Source organism: Lithobates pipiens, unplaced genomic scaffold, assembly GCF_037356315.1.
Source record: "Lithobates pipiens isolate NorthernLeopardFrog02 unplaced genomic scaffold, aLitPip1_a1.2 Scaffold_1, whole genome shotgun sequence".
In the NCBI taxonomy this organism is placed as follows: Eukaryota; Metazoa; Chordata; class Amphibia; order Anura; family Ranidae; genus Lithobates; species Lithobates pipiens.
Window position 1 is genome coordinate 80,357,083 of NW_027507685.1, and position 14,255 is coordinate 80,371,337.

The window sequence follows — 14,255 nt, forward strand, 5'->3', positions numbered from 1 at the left end:
AGAGATGGGGGTTGTGTGGCGGGGGTAAGCTAACTTGCTGGTTGCTGCCTGGCTTACTAGTGCTGCCCATCAATGATGCATCAATGTATGACTCACCTACCTGACACACACTGACCTCACCTACCTGACATACATATATTGACGGGCAGTACAGACATACATACACTGACCTCACCTTACCGGCTACCTGACATAATACACTACACTGACCTGGCTAACTGACATACACTGAGCTCACCTATGACGAGTATTATATATACCTATGTTTAAGTCAGTATTAATCATATGCAGGTAGCAAAAATAGAATATATGCATGGGCATTGCGCACACATATTCCCTTTGTGCAATGCACACACCAAAACACATTGGCAGAAGAGTAAACTTAGACTCAATAAAAAAAAAATATGCATACAAAATTTCTTAATAAGTTGTATTTTTATTATACTTAAAACAAAGTCATCAACATCCAATGCAAACAGATGCAGCAGGTTATACACATCAATTCATTACTTAAAAGTACAATGTACTCACTGATGTGAAATACACATCTGTTTAAATATAAACTTCCAACCAAAACTACCCATAAAATGCAGCTTAGGCCGCGTACACACGGGCGGACTGTATGGCGTACTTAGTCCGTCATACAATCCGACGGACAGTCCGTCATACTTTCGACTGAACGGACTTGACCACACACGGATGCACAAACAGTCCGTCGAAAGCTTGCACGATGACGTGTACAGCACGTACGACGGGACTAGAAATAGGAAGTCCAATACACAGCAAAGCACCCTTCCGCCGTGTAAATCCTTTCTGAGCATGCGCCATTCTTAGTCCGTCGAACTAGCCTACTGACGAGCGGATTGTCCGCTGAAACCAAAGTACGACGGACAGAATTTCGAAAAATCCGAAATACTTAGTACGCCAGACTGCACGCTGAAAAAGTCCGCTGAAGCCCGCACACGAGCGGACTGTCCGCTGAAATGTGTTTCGACGGACTAAGTACGCCATACAGTCCGTCCGTGTGTACGCGGCATAAAACACATCAATTCACTGCCTAGAAGGGCTACTACAGGCAATCGACAACAAAACTAGCTTAATCAGTTTGTGTATAGACCATACACCTTTAGGCCCGATTCACACCTATGCATTTTTAGTGTTTTTTGCATTTTGCAGATTTGCACTACATTCCATTTACCATGGTTTCCTATGGAACACGTTCTGTAGCGCAAATGTGCAAAATGCAAAAATCACAAAAAATGCCATAGGTGTGAATCAGGCCCAAGGGTCATAGAGGTAGCCTGGAAGGAGAAAATACCCTAAACATAGCATGGCACATACTATGTTTAGGTTATTCTCTCATTCCAGTCTACCTCAATGAACCCATGCCTTATGGGTGTCTTAGACAATATTTAAGAGACGTGTTATACAACACTCATTTCACACATAATGGGTTTATTCAATAAAAGCCAAACTATAGCAAAGAGAAAAATGCCGGTAAAAATAGCTAATATGGAGACATTATCAAACTCGCCTTGTACTTGTAGCCATGCCATAGCTTAGCAATTTTAGCTTCATCTTTGCCTTTTTGATTCTGGTTCACTATAATTTGGAGTTTAGTGAAAAAAAAAAGAAGTACAAGGTACTCACTTATGTGAAAAAAACATCAGTTTAAAATATTAAAGTCCAAAGCTATCCATAAGAGGCAGCTTACAAACATCACTTCACTAATAAAAGGGATATACTATAGGTAAGAGACAACAAAATTAGCTTAATCCATTTGTGTATAGACCACCCATACACCTTTAGTTTCTCAGCCAATTAGGAGTTGAATTAATCACTTTTGTTTCTGTCCATGGAATGGATGCAGGCAGCCCCAGTTACACCTCCCCTGTATGGCAGAGAACTGAGCATTGATACATAATGCAGGATTGCAAGGGCATGATTAATACACTAAAATATTTTCATTAAGCTAAAGTTATTTTGGTGCCTACAGTATATCTTTAAAGAGTGTTGATAGAAATATCCCACTTTTAGGGTCAGACCCAGAGGTATACTGGAAGGAGAGAATACCCTAAACATGGCATGGGTTTATATTAGTCAATATTTAAGACACTTGTTATAACACTCATTTAACACATAACAGTGGTTTATTCAATAAACTCCAAACGATAGCAAAGATCAAAATTCAAAATTGAGTTACAAATAACCAATATGGAGAAATTCCCCAACTTGACTGTAGTACTAGTAGTCATAGCTTGGTCTTTGCCATTTCTATTTTGGTTCACTACAATTTGGAGTTTCTGGAAATACGAAAAAAAAAAGTTTAAAACTTAATAAAAGTGCAAACATTTTTTTGTAGTAAAACTACAATTACAACTCATTAACCATATAGAAAACTGTACTGTAAAGTGCCATCATTTTTAAACTGTAGTATAGTATTACAATATTCAATTTTCAGTAACTAATTTTTAATGTCTGAGCAAGACAGAGTAGAGATTGTCTACAAAACTGACACGCCAGAGAATCTTTTTTGAAGATTCTGTTATTGGATCTGCACTTAGAACATTTCCTGGGATTTTTTTTTTTTTTTTTTAATTCTTTATTTATATCCAATTTTTTTCATAACAAAATAAATACATGTATGAAAAGGAGAGGGAACATATTCATACAAATACAATATATACAACACCAAAAGAAAAAGAGATTATTAGTTTAAACCTACTCCATTGTAAACTTAAAATACCTCTCTACTCTCCCCCTCACACCCCCCCCCCCTGCCCACCCCGCCCTTACCTTGTAGAATCGCTAGTGGGTTACCTCTTAGTGACCGTTATTTCTAACCGGGTAATATTTTCTTCTGAAGTTTATTGTGTAATTTCCTCCACATATCTCCAGGACAATTTAAATTCTTCCCACGATGCCCATTTGTTTGAGCCTCCCTCTTCTGCTATTAAGTCAACATCCCCTTCGTTATAATTTTCTATTTTTTGTATTTCATTTATACGGAAAATCCAATCCGATATTTTAGGGCTCTCATTTTCTCTCCATTTTTTTGGGATTAAATTTTTGGCGGTGTCTAACAGGATTGGAATTAATGAGGTTTTGTATTGCTTTATGGGTTCGTCTGTCCCATGAAATAGAACAATCCACGGATCCTCTCTTATTTCCTTTTTTGTTACAACTTTGATTATCTCTAAGATTTTTCTCCAGTAAGTTTTAATAATGGGGCAGTCCCACCAAATGTGGGCCATAGTCCCAGTTTTTTTACACCCACGCCAGCAATCCGCAGATTGCTCTAGTCCCATTTTGGCCATTTTATCGGGTGTCGCATACCACCTTGCAAGGCACTTGTAGTTCGTTTCTATCAATTTATTATCTACTATCCCCGAGTGAATTAGTTTAAAAATCTTATTACGAGTTTGTGTGCTACATTGTGACCCCAGCTCTAATTCCCACTTTTGGAAGTATGGCGGGTCCTCCAATTCGTCCCCCTCAGAAAGAATCTTATATAAAAGCGTTATATTTTTTTTTGATTTTTCTCTCAGACATAGACGCTCCAGGGGTCTCAGTTCCTCTTCACTACGGATTGGCTGAGGTAAATTTGAAATGAAGTGGCTAAGTTGGAGGAACCGCCACCCGTCCATTTTCATGAGGTCTGTGTCCAAACTAAGTGCTTGAAATGAAGCTATTTTACCATTGACTAATATATCTTTTAATTGTGCGGTGTCTTTCCTAATCCAATTACCCCCCACCTCCTGTTTGCCCGGTGTGAAAAAATCATTATCTTTAAGAAAAATCAAGGGTGAATTGTACCCCCACTTGTTTTGTGAATGTGTTCGGTCCCAAATCTTTAAAGCTAAACGTGTTATCTCGTGAGCGTGAGGTCCAATGGACCTGAACTGTGGAGGGTTCCATATCGTGCGACCTAATAGTGCTTGACACATTGTGTTCTCTACACTCACCCACCTCTTTTTATTTGCCTCTTTCGCCCATTCAACTACTCGAGACAGAACCACTGCATTGTAGTATCTTTTTAGATCCGGGACAGACAGTCCCCCTTGCCTTTTTCCCCTGCATAACACCCCCATGGCAATTCTCGGTTTTTTATGTTGCCAAATATACTTCGAAATTAAATTTTTCATTAATCTAAAATAAGCCGAAGAGAGCGGAATGGGAAGCATTTGAAACTTGTATATAATCTTCGGGATTAGTATCATTTTAACTGCATTGATACGCCCTAACCAAGAGAGGGAGCATGTTGAAATTTTTTTTATTTCTCTTTTGATTTCATTGAGTAAGGGGATATAATTCTTCGTGAATATTTTCCTAATGGTGTTCGACAGATAGATTCCCAAGTATTTGATCTCCTTGCGCCATGGGAAACGGAATTCTGTCCGAAGGTTCTCCTCTTCCTGGGTACTGATGTTAACATTCATAACTTCGGACTTGCTGAGGTTTATTTTCAAATTCAATATTTTGCCGAATTTTTCCAACGCCCTCAGCAAGTTCGGAATCGTGATCCTAGGTTTAGTAATGAAGAATAACACGTCATCCGCATAAGCGGCTAATTTATGTTCATCCCCTCCCAACTTGATCCCCGTTATATCCTGATTTTTTCGGATATAGGTCAATAACGGCTCCAGAGATAATGCAAATAGGAGTGGAGACAGTGGGCACCCCTGTCTGGTGCCGTTACTCATTTGAAATTGAGAGGAGGATTCTCCATTAATTTTGACAGAGGCCTGCGGGTGGTTATAGAGGACCTGGATCCATTGGATCATTCTCGGGCCTATACCCATAACTTCCAACGTTTCTATCATAAGTCCCCAGTCTACCCTGTCAAATGCTTTTTCTGCATCTATAGACAGGAATAGAGCTGGGGACCCACTATTTTTTAGGGCCTGGAGGAGGAGTAAAGCCCTCACCCCATTGTCCCTTCCTTCTCTCTCGGGAATAAATCCGACCTGATCTGGGTGCACTAGATCACTCATCTTGTTCTTCAGCCTGGCTGCCAATATTTTGGCGAATAATTTTGTGTCCGCATTCAATAATGCTATTGGCCTATAGCTTGAGCAAAGTAAGTGATCCTTTCCATCCTTCGGAATTACCGTAATTGAGGCCCGTAAAGCTTCAGTGTTCATGTCGTATTGTGTACCGAGCCCGTTCATATAGTGACATAATCTTGGGACTAAAATTTCCTTAAATTTTTTATAGTAAATAATCGTGAACCCGTCAGGCCCGGGACTTTTGCCCAATTCCGTCTCCTTTAATGCTCTATAGATTTCCTCCTCAGTGATAGGTCTGTCTATACTGTTTCTTTCACTCTCATGTAATTGGGGTAAGTTAGTATCATGCAAAAATTCTTTAGTAATTTCCTTATCCCCTTTACCACACCTCCCTTTTTGGCCAACATTATATAGGGCACTGTAGTATTGTCTAAATACCTCCGCGATTTCCTTAGTGGTATGAACCATCTTCCCGTTCTTATCCTGGATTTTATCAATAAAATTGATCTCCCTCCTCCCTTTTAGTTGTCTCGCTAAGTATTTGCCAGTTTTATTTTTCCCATAGTGTCTCTCTCTAATTCTCCCTTCAAGTGACCTCCTTGCTTCCTGATCCAAAAGGTCTTTAAGTTCCTCCCTTTTATTAATCAAAAGGTGAAGAAGTTCCGGCTGTTGGACCTTTTGTTTTTTGTGCTCTTGTTCTAATCTATGGACTTCTTTAATCAGGTACTCCCTTCTCTGGGTTTTAGCTTTTTTTTTATTTGTGCCAATGGAGATGAGGATACCCCTAATATATGCTTTATGTCCTTCCCATAGGGAGGCACCCGAGATATCCCCTGTATCGTTCGTCGAGAAGTAGAATTCTAATTCTTTCCGGATTATCTCGATGGTATCGTTGTCCTGAACAAGATTTTCATTTAATCGCCAAGTAAAGGGTTGTCTGTATAGCCCTGGTATCCTCAACTTCATTGTCACAGGAGAGTGATCAGAGAGGGAGGCTATTCCTATCCCTGTCTCTACGACGTCCTCTAACAGCCTATGGTCCACCAATATGTAATCCAATCTGGAATACGTCCCGTGCACTGGGGAATAGAAAGAGAAGTCCTTCGTTTTCTCATGTTGTGTCCGCCAAGCGTCCACCATTTGATGTTGTTTCAGGCGATGTTTCAATATTTTCAGGGTCCTCTCATTCGTCCCCCTTGCGCGGGACGTACTGTCCATGGCGGAATCCATACAAAAATTAAAATCCCCTGCTAGGATTACATCACCAGATTTAAATTCTGCTAATCTTCGCAGGATCCGTTTCATATATCCTAAGGGATTATTATTTGGACAATATACGTTAGCAAGAGTAAACACCCTGTTTCCTAGCTCACCCTTAAGGAACAGGTATCGGCCCTCAGGGTCAGTCAATCTATCGATCAGGGTAAATCGTGTATGTTTCTCGAATCCAATTGCCACCCCCTTAGCCCTCCTAATTGGGGAATCACTGTAGAACCAGGTCGGGAAGCTGTCTGAATATAACTTAACATTCGAATCCAGGGAGAGATGGGTCTCCTGCAAGAATACTACTTCAGCTCTGCATTGATGTAATTCCATTAAGAGTTTGTACCTTTTGTTTAGGGCGTTTAATCCTCTTACATTGTAGGATATAAAATTTACCTCAGTCATCCTGTACTGACTACTGGCATATTTAATCTATATTTATTTATCCAACCCAAGATTTTCATGACTCTTTCGGTCCCCCACACTACAAGGCGATTCTCCTCCCACTCCTCCCCCCGCCCCCCCCATCCCTTCACCCACCCCCCTCCCCCGCCCCTGCCCCCCCCCCCCATCCCTTCACCCACCCCCCTCCCCCACCCCTGGCCCTGTCCTGGCCTATACTTGACAATGGGTAGCACTGCCCCCCTCTGCAAGTAATACCTTCCAGGGTGTGACTCCAACTGCGGACTTCCACTTCAACACCCCCTGTCCCCCCACCCCTAGGGGGAGAGATACTCCGTCTCCAGACAGGGAGTGGTGGAGCCCGGATCCGCCTCACCTATCCATCTTCCCTTCCAACCCAACCCCGCACCCCTCCCCCGGGTCCCCCCCCCCCGCCCCCACCCCAAAAAAACCACTCAGAATAAGAGAAGAAAACAAAAACGACCAGAAACAGACAGAGAAACCAAAGGGCCCACGCGATAAGCGCTGGAAACCCCCTCTTCCCCTCCTAATAAGCCCATTAATTTTCACGAGAGTCTCGGGGGAGCTTAAGGGGTGGAATTCCCAAGTTATTACAGAAGACCTCGATTTCTTCTAGGAACTTTAACTTGAAAGTCCTTCCCTCTCTCTGAACAATCAGAGCTGTCGGAAAACCCCAGCTGTATCTTATATTGACACTTCTCAGTTGTTCCAGTAAGGGTTTGAGTTGTCTTCTCCGAGCCAAGGTCCCTGCGGAAAGATCTGCAAAAATTTGTAGGGTTGTCCCTTCATATTGTAATGAGGGCAATCCTCTTAGTTTACTCCAAATCTTGGTTTTGTCCTCGTAGAGATGAAATTTTACGATCACGTCTCGGGGTACCTCTACCCTCAGTCCTGGAGGTTTCCTTACTCTATGGACACGATCTATTTTTAATTCTTCACCTTCCACTCTTCCTAATAAAGGGTTAAATAGCTTCGTCATCTTTGCACCGAGGTCTTCTCCTTGTTGTTCAGGTAAGGCTCTAATCCTCAGGTTCTGTCATCTGCTCTGGTTTTCCTGTTCCTCCAGTCTGTATAAAATGTCCCTGTGAGCCTCTTGCATTTTTCTAGACTGCGCTTTTAAGTCTAGTAATTCCTGGGCCTGTTTGCCCATTAGATCCTCCGTTTCTTCTATTCTCCTTAACAGGTGACCCATATCCGCCCTAACGGTTAGGATCTCTGACTTAATTAAATTTTCCAGTTTCAAAAACATTTCTTGTATTTCACCTTTGGTAGGTATTTGGGAGATATCTGTCTGTTCTCTATTTTTACCATCCAGGTCTGACTCTGTTTCTTCACCAGAGGAGTCGCCTTGGATCCCAGTTGCTTTTCCAGCCTCCTTCCTCCTCTCTCGCTTGCCCACTTGTTTTTTATCCAGGCCTGGACTTTTTTGGCTTGTCTCTTTAAGATATTTCTGGATCGAGCTTGTATTTAGGCTCTCTTTAGGGGCTTTAGAGTCATTGACTTTTGGGTTTCTACCCTTCATGTTGTCCCTCTTTGGCTTTCTCCTCCCCAGAGTTCCCTTTCGCTTGGAGACACCTTAGAAAAAGGCTGTGGGATTGCAAAAAGCAAGCAAAAGACAAGGGTACAGGTAATAGTAAAACTAAAATAGTCAAGTCCTTTCCTCTGAGCTAGCTATTGGCCTGTCTATGAGACAGCGAGCTCTTCCCAGGAAATCAGTCCATGAAGCTCTCGGGTCACGGTAAGCAAAGGGGAGATCTACTGCGCCCCTACTTAGGCAAGAGTATAGGCCAGGGTGTCTCCTTTAACTGTCCATATCTTTGAGCGGTAGAAGCCAAGAGGAGAACAGAAGAGGAAGATAATACCAAAACGGGCCACTAGGGGTCCCCTATTCTCCCTTTACACACAGGTGTGTTCTCCCCCAAAAGAATAAGATTGAAAATGTAATTTTCTAGTTCTGGGGGATTACCAGATGCTATATTTGGGGTCTTTGGTCCCTCCTGCGATAGGGGAATCCTCATGCGAGACGTGGGTCCTTAAACTGGGCTACCTTTAATTTAAATCAACTCGAGCAGGAGCAGCAAAAAAAACAGGAACAAAAAAGTGCCCCACCAATCAAAATTGTATCAGAGATCAATACTGAACTTTTCAAGGCTTAAATAACATGTAAAAGTTGCTATATATCATCAGTGTCCTGGGCAGTACTTTTCAGGGCATAGAGTAGGATGTGAATCTTAATATGTGTATTCAAAGTGCTGCTATTCAATGAGTTGCATTTAAATCCATCAGCTTGCTCCTTAGTTGCTCCTACTCAGTACTTAACTGGAAGATATGTAACAGTCCAGGAAAAAACAAAGCAGTTTGGAAGGGTCTGACCTGTTAGTAGTCTTCTGCGTGTATTGGCTCTTCAGCTCACAGGGACTGTTCTCACTCAGCAGCATCTGGTGGAAGAGTATGGGGGGGGGGGGTAGAGCCGAGGACTCCGCTCGCTCCAGCGAGGTCCTCCGTGCCGTCTACCAGTGTCCCTCCGGATCACACTGTGAGTGCTCTCTGGACCGGGCAAGCGGGCGTTCGAGTGCGGGTGCTGGGGCCGGAACGGGAATCATTTAGGAGCGCCGCGCTCTCTCCCTGCGCTTAGCTCCGGATGGTGCGGCGAATCCTCCTCCATCCCGTCGCGTGGAAGCCGCCGCTAGGCCCCTCCCCTCTCACGTACGCCGCATGACGTCAGCGTCTCTTCCTGGGATTTTTTGAACTGAAAGATTTGAAAGCACTTGTGTCAGGTTGAACATTGCTTGCACAGATACGAAGTTGCTGCCTTCTTTTTATCCCTTCCTTGCTTTGTCTGCTACTACTGCATACATTCTTGATTAAATTCACTAACAATTGTACTTGTTCAGACATTGTTTTACTGTAGGAAATAAATTTTGCAATAAAGGGGTACATATAGCATCTCACAAAAGTAAGTTCACCCCCTCACATTTTAGAAAATATTTTATTCTATCTTTTCATCTGACAACACTGAAGAAATGTCACTTTGCTACAATTTGGGAGTGTACAGCTTGTATAACAGTGTCAATTTGCTGTCCCTTCAAAATAACTCAAACACACAGCCATTAAAGTCCAAACCACTGTCAAGAGTACCCCCGAGTGAAAATGTCCAAATTGGGCCCAATTTGCCACCGCCCCCCCCCCCCCCCCATTTTCATGTGATTTGTTAGTCCTTAGTGTTATAACAAGGTCTCAGGTTTAGAACCTTGCTACGGTGGCACCTCATGGGAAATCACTGAGGATCTCTATAAAGATGGCCTCCTTGGTTCCAAGATTGACAATAACCTGAAACTGAGCCGAAGCACGTGGGCAAGACCATGCAGTGGTTTAGCAGGACAGGTTTTCCACTCAGATCAGGCCTCACCAATAGTCGGCCAAAGAAGTTACAAAGAAGTAAGACTTTGGACCCAATGTTGACAATTGCACTAAGTTAGGGGTAAAGTGATTTTTGTCGTCAGCGGTTTAGACATTAATGGCTGCCTGTATGTTGAGTTATTTTGAGGTGACAGCAAATGTACACAGTTATACAAGCTGTACACTCACTACTTTTACTTTACATTGTAGCCAAGTGAAATTTCTTCAGTGTTGTCACCTGAAAAGCGTGTATGAGGTGTATGGGTACTTATTTTGTGAGATACTGTACATAACATCCAGAAAAGCCAACCATTAACTGTTATTCTTGAACTACCCTCCTATAGGTATAGTTTAGAATCTTACAGTTTCAGGAGCAAATTAAATTTATGGAGGCAGCTGAAGTATATAATGTTATGTTCTGCAAGTGCCTTTATGTCTTCTGACAGAAAAGATGAAGAAAGTGGGTTGCATGCCTCAATGCCGTTGACCAAATTTTATTTAATGCTAGAGAAATGATGGTCAAGTTCTGAGAGCATTCGGTCCAAGCAAGGGTAAAAGATTTTTGTTCTAAGATCATCTTCACTTGACAAATGATCAAGCGGTGTTGGTCTGGCTTCATACACAAAGTCTTCCATCATTTTTGTTTTTTTAATTTGCCTGGATGCTTCTGGATTCTCAGTGTCAATGTCAAACAAAGAAACAGCTTTTGAAGTATATCTCTAGATTTGGTATTGGTTCTTAGAGATCTTAATGAAGTACAAAGATCTTTTTTATACTCTAATGCAGTAGACAAATCTAGGTTTTCCTTCTGAGGCAACTTATGGAAACCTTCTGTAGTAGCCAGTAACAATTGAAACGCAAAAAGGCAGTAGCGCATTGATAACTTACGCAATTTAATCAACAAGCCAGTGGCTATGGCAGATTTCTCCTCTTTAAGACACTGCACAACAACTGGAAAGTTGCGTATTAGGGCATTAATGGAACGTATCTGGCAAGACCAACGTGTTCTGTTTCTTTTAGTCCAAGTTGCGCCTGAACATCAATGAACTTTTGGTACTGTGTAAAAGATACACTAAAAAAAGTATACAGGCTTTCTAGTGTTTGAAAAAAATCAGAAGCCTCTGTGATTGCTTTACAGGTATAGCAGAGTACAAGGTTTAGTTCATGGGCATAACAGTGAACATAAATAGCTTCAGGATGTTTTTTCTGAAACTTTGCTTGCACACCACCAATTACGCCATTCATAACTGCAGCTCCATCGTACGTTTGAGCAACACAGAGGACATTGGCTAAACCATTAACTGTGAGGCAATCTTCCAAAGATTCTGTTATTGAATTTGCACTTAAATCTTTCAGTTCAGAAAAACCCAGGAAATGTTCTTTTACAGCACTTGTGTCAGGTTCAACGTAGCGTACACAGATAGCAAGTTGCTCTTTTCTTTTATCCCTTGCTTCATCTGCCATTATGGCATGCATTCCAGATTTCTTTAACTCGCTAACAATTGTACTTGTTACTTCTTCTGAACAGCACTGTATGAGATCATTTTGTGATGAAGGTGAAGTATAAGTAGCATTGCCTGGAGGCTTGTACTTTAGAAGGAAAGGATCAAATTTACGTAAATAATTTAAGCACTCTTTGAAATTGCCTCTATTTAGGCTTCCTTCTCCTTCTAAATGACCTCGAAATGATATGCCCTGCTTGGCAAGAAGCACTGTGGTTGCAACTATTCGTTTTAGATACTCTCGCCTTTCTCGAATTTGGAGTTCAGTAGCTTTTTCTATTTGTTCTACATTTCCATGCAGTTTAGAATCTTTACAAGCTGCCCATGCCAACATGCTAGACCTGTGAAGAGCACTTCTTTCATGTTCCTTAAAGGAATCTAAAGCACGTTTCCAATTTTTAAAACCTTGTGTGGTTAATAATGCGTCCAGATTGTGCCTCTTGTCTTTTGGGGCAAAATTTCTACAAGCAAAACAAAATGCAGTATTTTTGTTACATGAATATTCTAGCCAAGTATATTTCTCAAACCACTGAAATTGGAATGATTGCTTTTGTGAACCAAACATTTCATAGGGATATTGTTTTAGTTTAGGCTGCATACAACCACTATCCACATCTCCTAGATCAGTAACATCACAAACTGCAGTCATATCAATGGATCCATCACCTACTTCTGTATCTGTTGTGGTACTAGAAGTGCCTTCCTCTGCAAGTAAAATACTGTCATCACATTCTGATAGTTGATCCGTGCTCACGGCTTCATCATGAGACTCAGGCTCAGCTCCTTCTGCTGCGTTAGACCCTTTTTTGCTGACAAAATGTCTGATATCCATATCCTATGAAGAAATTATTTTGAATTTAGAGTTTGCTTTCCTGAACTTGGTATATATTTTTTTATCCATGTTTAAATCGTCTTTTTTTACCTTCATATGTGTATTTATTGTTAGTGAGATTAGTTTCTTCTTTATATAAAAAGTATACCCCCACTATTCACTACAGGCTGCAGCCGTGGTTGCAAGAGTGCGCTGCCAACATCCCAATAGAAATTTGAAAATTGCTTGGCCCACACTGTTTCAGGTCTTTGAGCTCTCTATAAATTTTGTGATATGTAGGCATTCACTCTTTAAGGCCCAATTCAAACCTTTCCAAATGTTTATTTTATTTAAGCACATTCATGATATTTTTTTAACGGTGTTACACCAATTTAAATGGATTGTAGTGTGCTTTAGCAAACACAACAAAAAAATGCATAGGTGATGTAGGAAAATCAATTTTTTTGGTTAAATTTAATGTCTACTTACCTGTTGTCGTAGGGGTTTTTTGACTCTTTGGTGTGTCTCTTTCATTCAAGCTCAGCCTCATCAGTGCCCAGCAACTCAGCCTGATCAACATCTGATAAAGGGAAAGCAGAAAGCTGTCAACAGTTGCATTGTGTTTGGACAAAAACATTATGCAATATACAAACCACACACCGACAGGGTTGGAGTTTTTTTAATTGAGAAGGACAGAGAGGGGAGAAGGATAAGGAGAGAGAGGGGAGAAGGAGAGAGAGGAGAAAGAATGATTTGTTTGTACCTGTTTTGTTGTTGCATATTCGTATGCATTGTTGACTTGCGTTTCGCTGCCATTCCAAAAAAACACTTTGATGTTGATTGTATTATGTTGCACATAAAATACTATTAAAAAAAGAAACGCAATAAAAAAATATATTTTATGGTATTCAGCATTTCCAAGCATTAAATTGTGATTAATACATACAAAACAATGTCGCATGCCAAGTCGTCCCCATTCCCTTTGTGGAATTATGTATTTAAGTATATATTAAATGGGCAAGGTAAGTAAGGGTACCGTATGACTGTAATCAAGGTATGTAATGTTCTAATTTATTTCAGACTATAAAGACTTAGATTAAAACCAACATTCTATTTTACAAAATTATTTTTAATAAACACAGTCTGAGATTTAAATTTGACGATAGCATAGGATTTTGTTTTAACATAAATTTGATCAGACATCAGCATTTTCTCCATGCATGCTTTTTTATGGGCTTCATAATAAACAGGGTGAATACATAAGCACATGCCAATTATCTGAAAAATAGTTTTATGTATATATTTTTCTAACTTTACTTCACCAATTTATATCTGATCCATCACATATAATTCAGATTAAAAAAAACATTGAACTAAAGGCTGTAATGTAACAAAATAGGTAAAAAGCCAAGGGGGTGAATACTTTTGCAAGACACTGTATACCCTACCCCAAAAACACAGAAAACATTTCCATGGATATCACAAATCAAACAATTATCAAAATCAAACAAATAAAACAATAGAACATTATCAATATGTAAAGTTATGCTGGCTATTTCCCTCCTTTAAAAAATGGACCTACAGTATATTAATGACAAGTCACACTGCTTAGTTTAATACACTATATTACCAAAAGTATTGGGTCACATGCCTTTATACATACATGCACTTTAATGGCATCCCAGTGTTCGCTCATAGGGTTCAATATTGAGCTAGCCAACCCTTTGCAGATATAACAGCTTCAACTCGTCTGGGAAGGCTGTCCACAGTGTGTCTATGGGAATGTTTGACCATTCTTCCAGAAGTGCATTTGTGAGATCAGGCACTGATGTTGGACGAGAAGGCCTG

General features: G+C 40.8%; 1 protein-coding gene across 2 annotated transcripts in view; it reads right to left on the reverse strand.

Annotated features, from left to right (window-relative positions):
- LOC143938994 (uncharacterized) overlaps positions 1-13,023 on the reverse strand; it is a 68,186-nt gene extending 55,163 nt beyond the window's left edge. The window contains exons 1-3 of one of the 2 annotated variants that reach the window (XM_077460944.1): positions 12,897-13,023; positions 12,267-12,431; positions 417-2,303 (exon numbers count right to left, since the gene is read on the reverse strand). In XM_077460944.1, coding sequence (XP_077317070.1) covers positions 2,151-2,303; positions 12,267-12,431; positions 12,897-12,941 — 363 coding nt within the window. In that variant the 5' untranslated portion in view covers positions 12,942-13,023 and the 3' untranslated portion in view covers positions 417-2,150. Of the gene's footprint in view, positions 1-416; positions 2,304-12,266; positions 12,432-12,896 lie in introns of those variants that run through there. The other variant, XM_077460937.1, reaches the window with a different exon arrangement.
- Between the last annotated feature and the right edge of the window lie 1,232 nt (positions 13,024-14,255).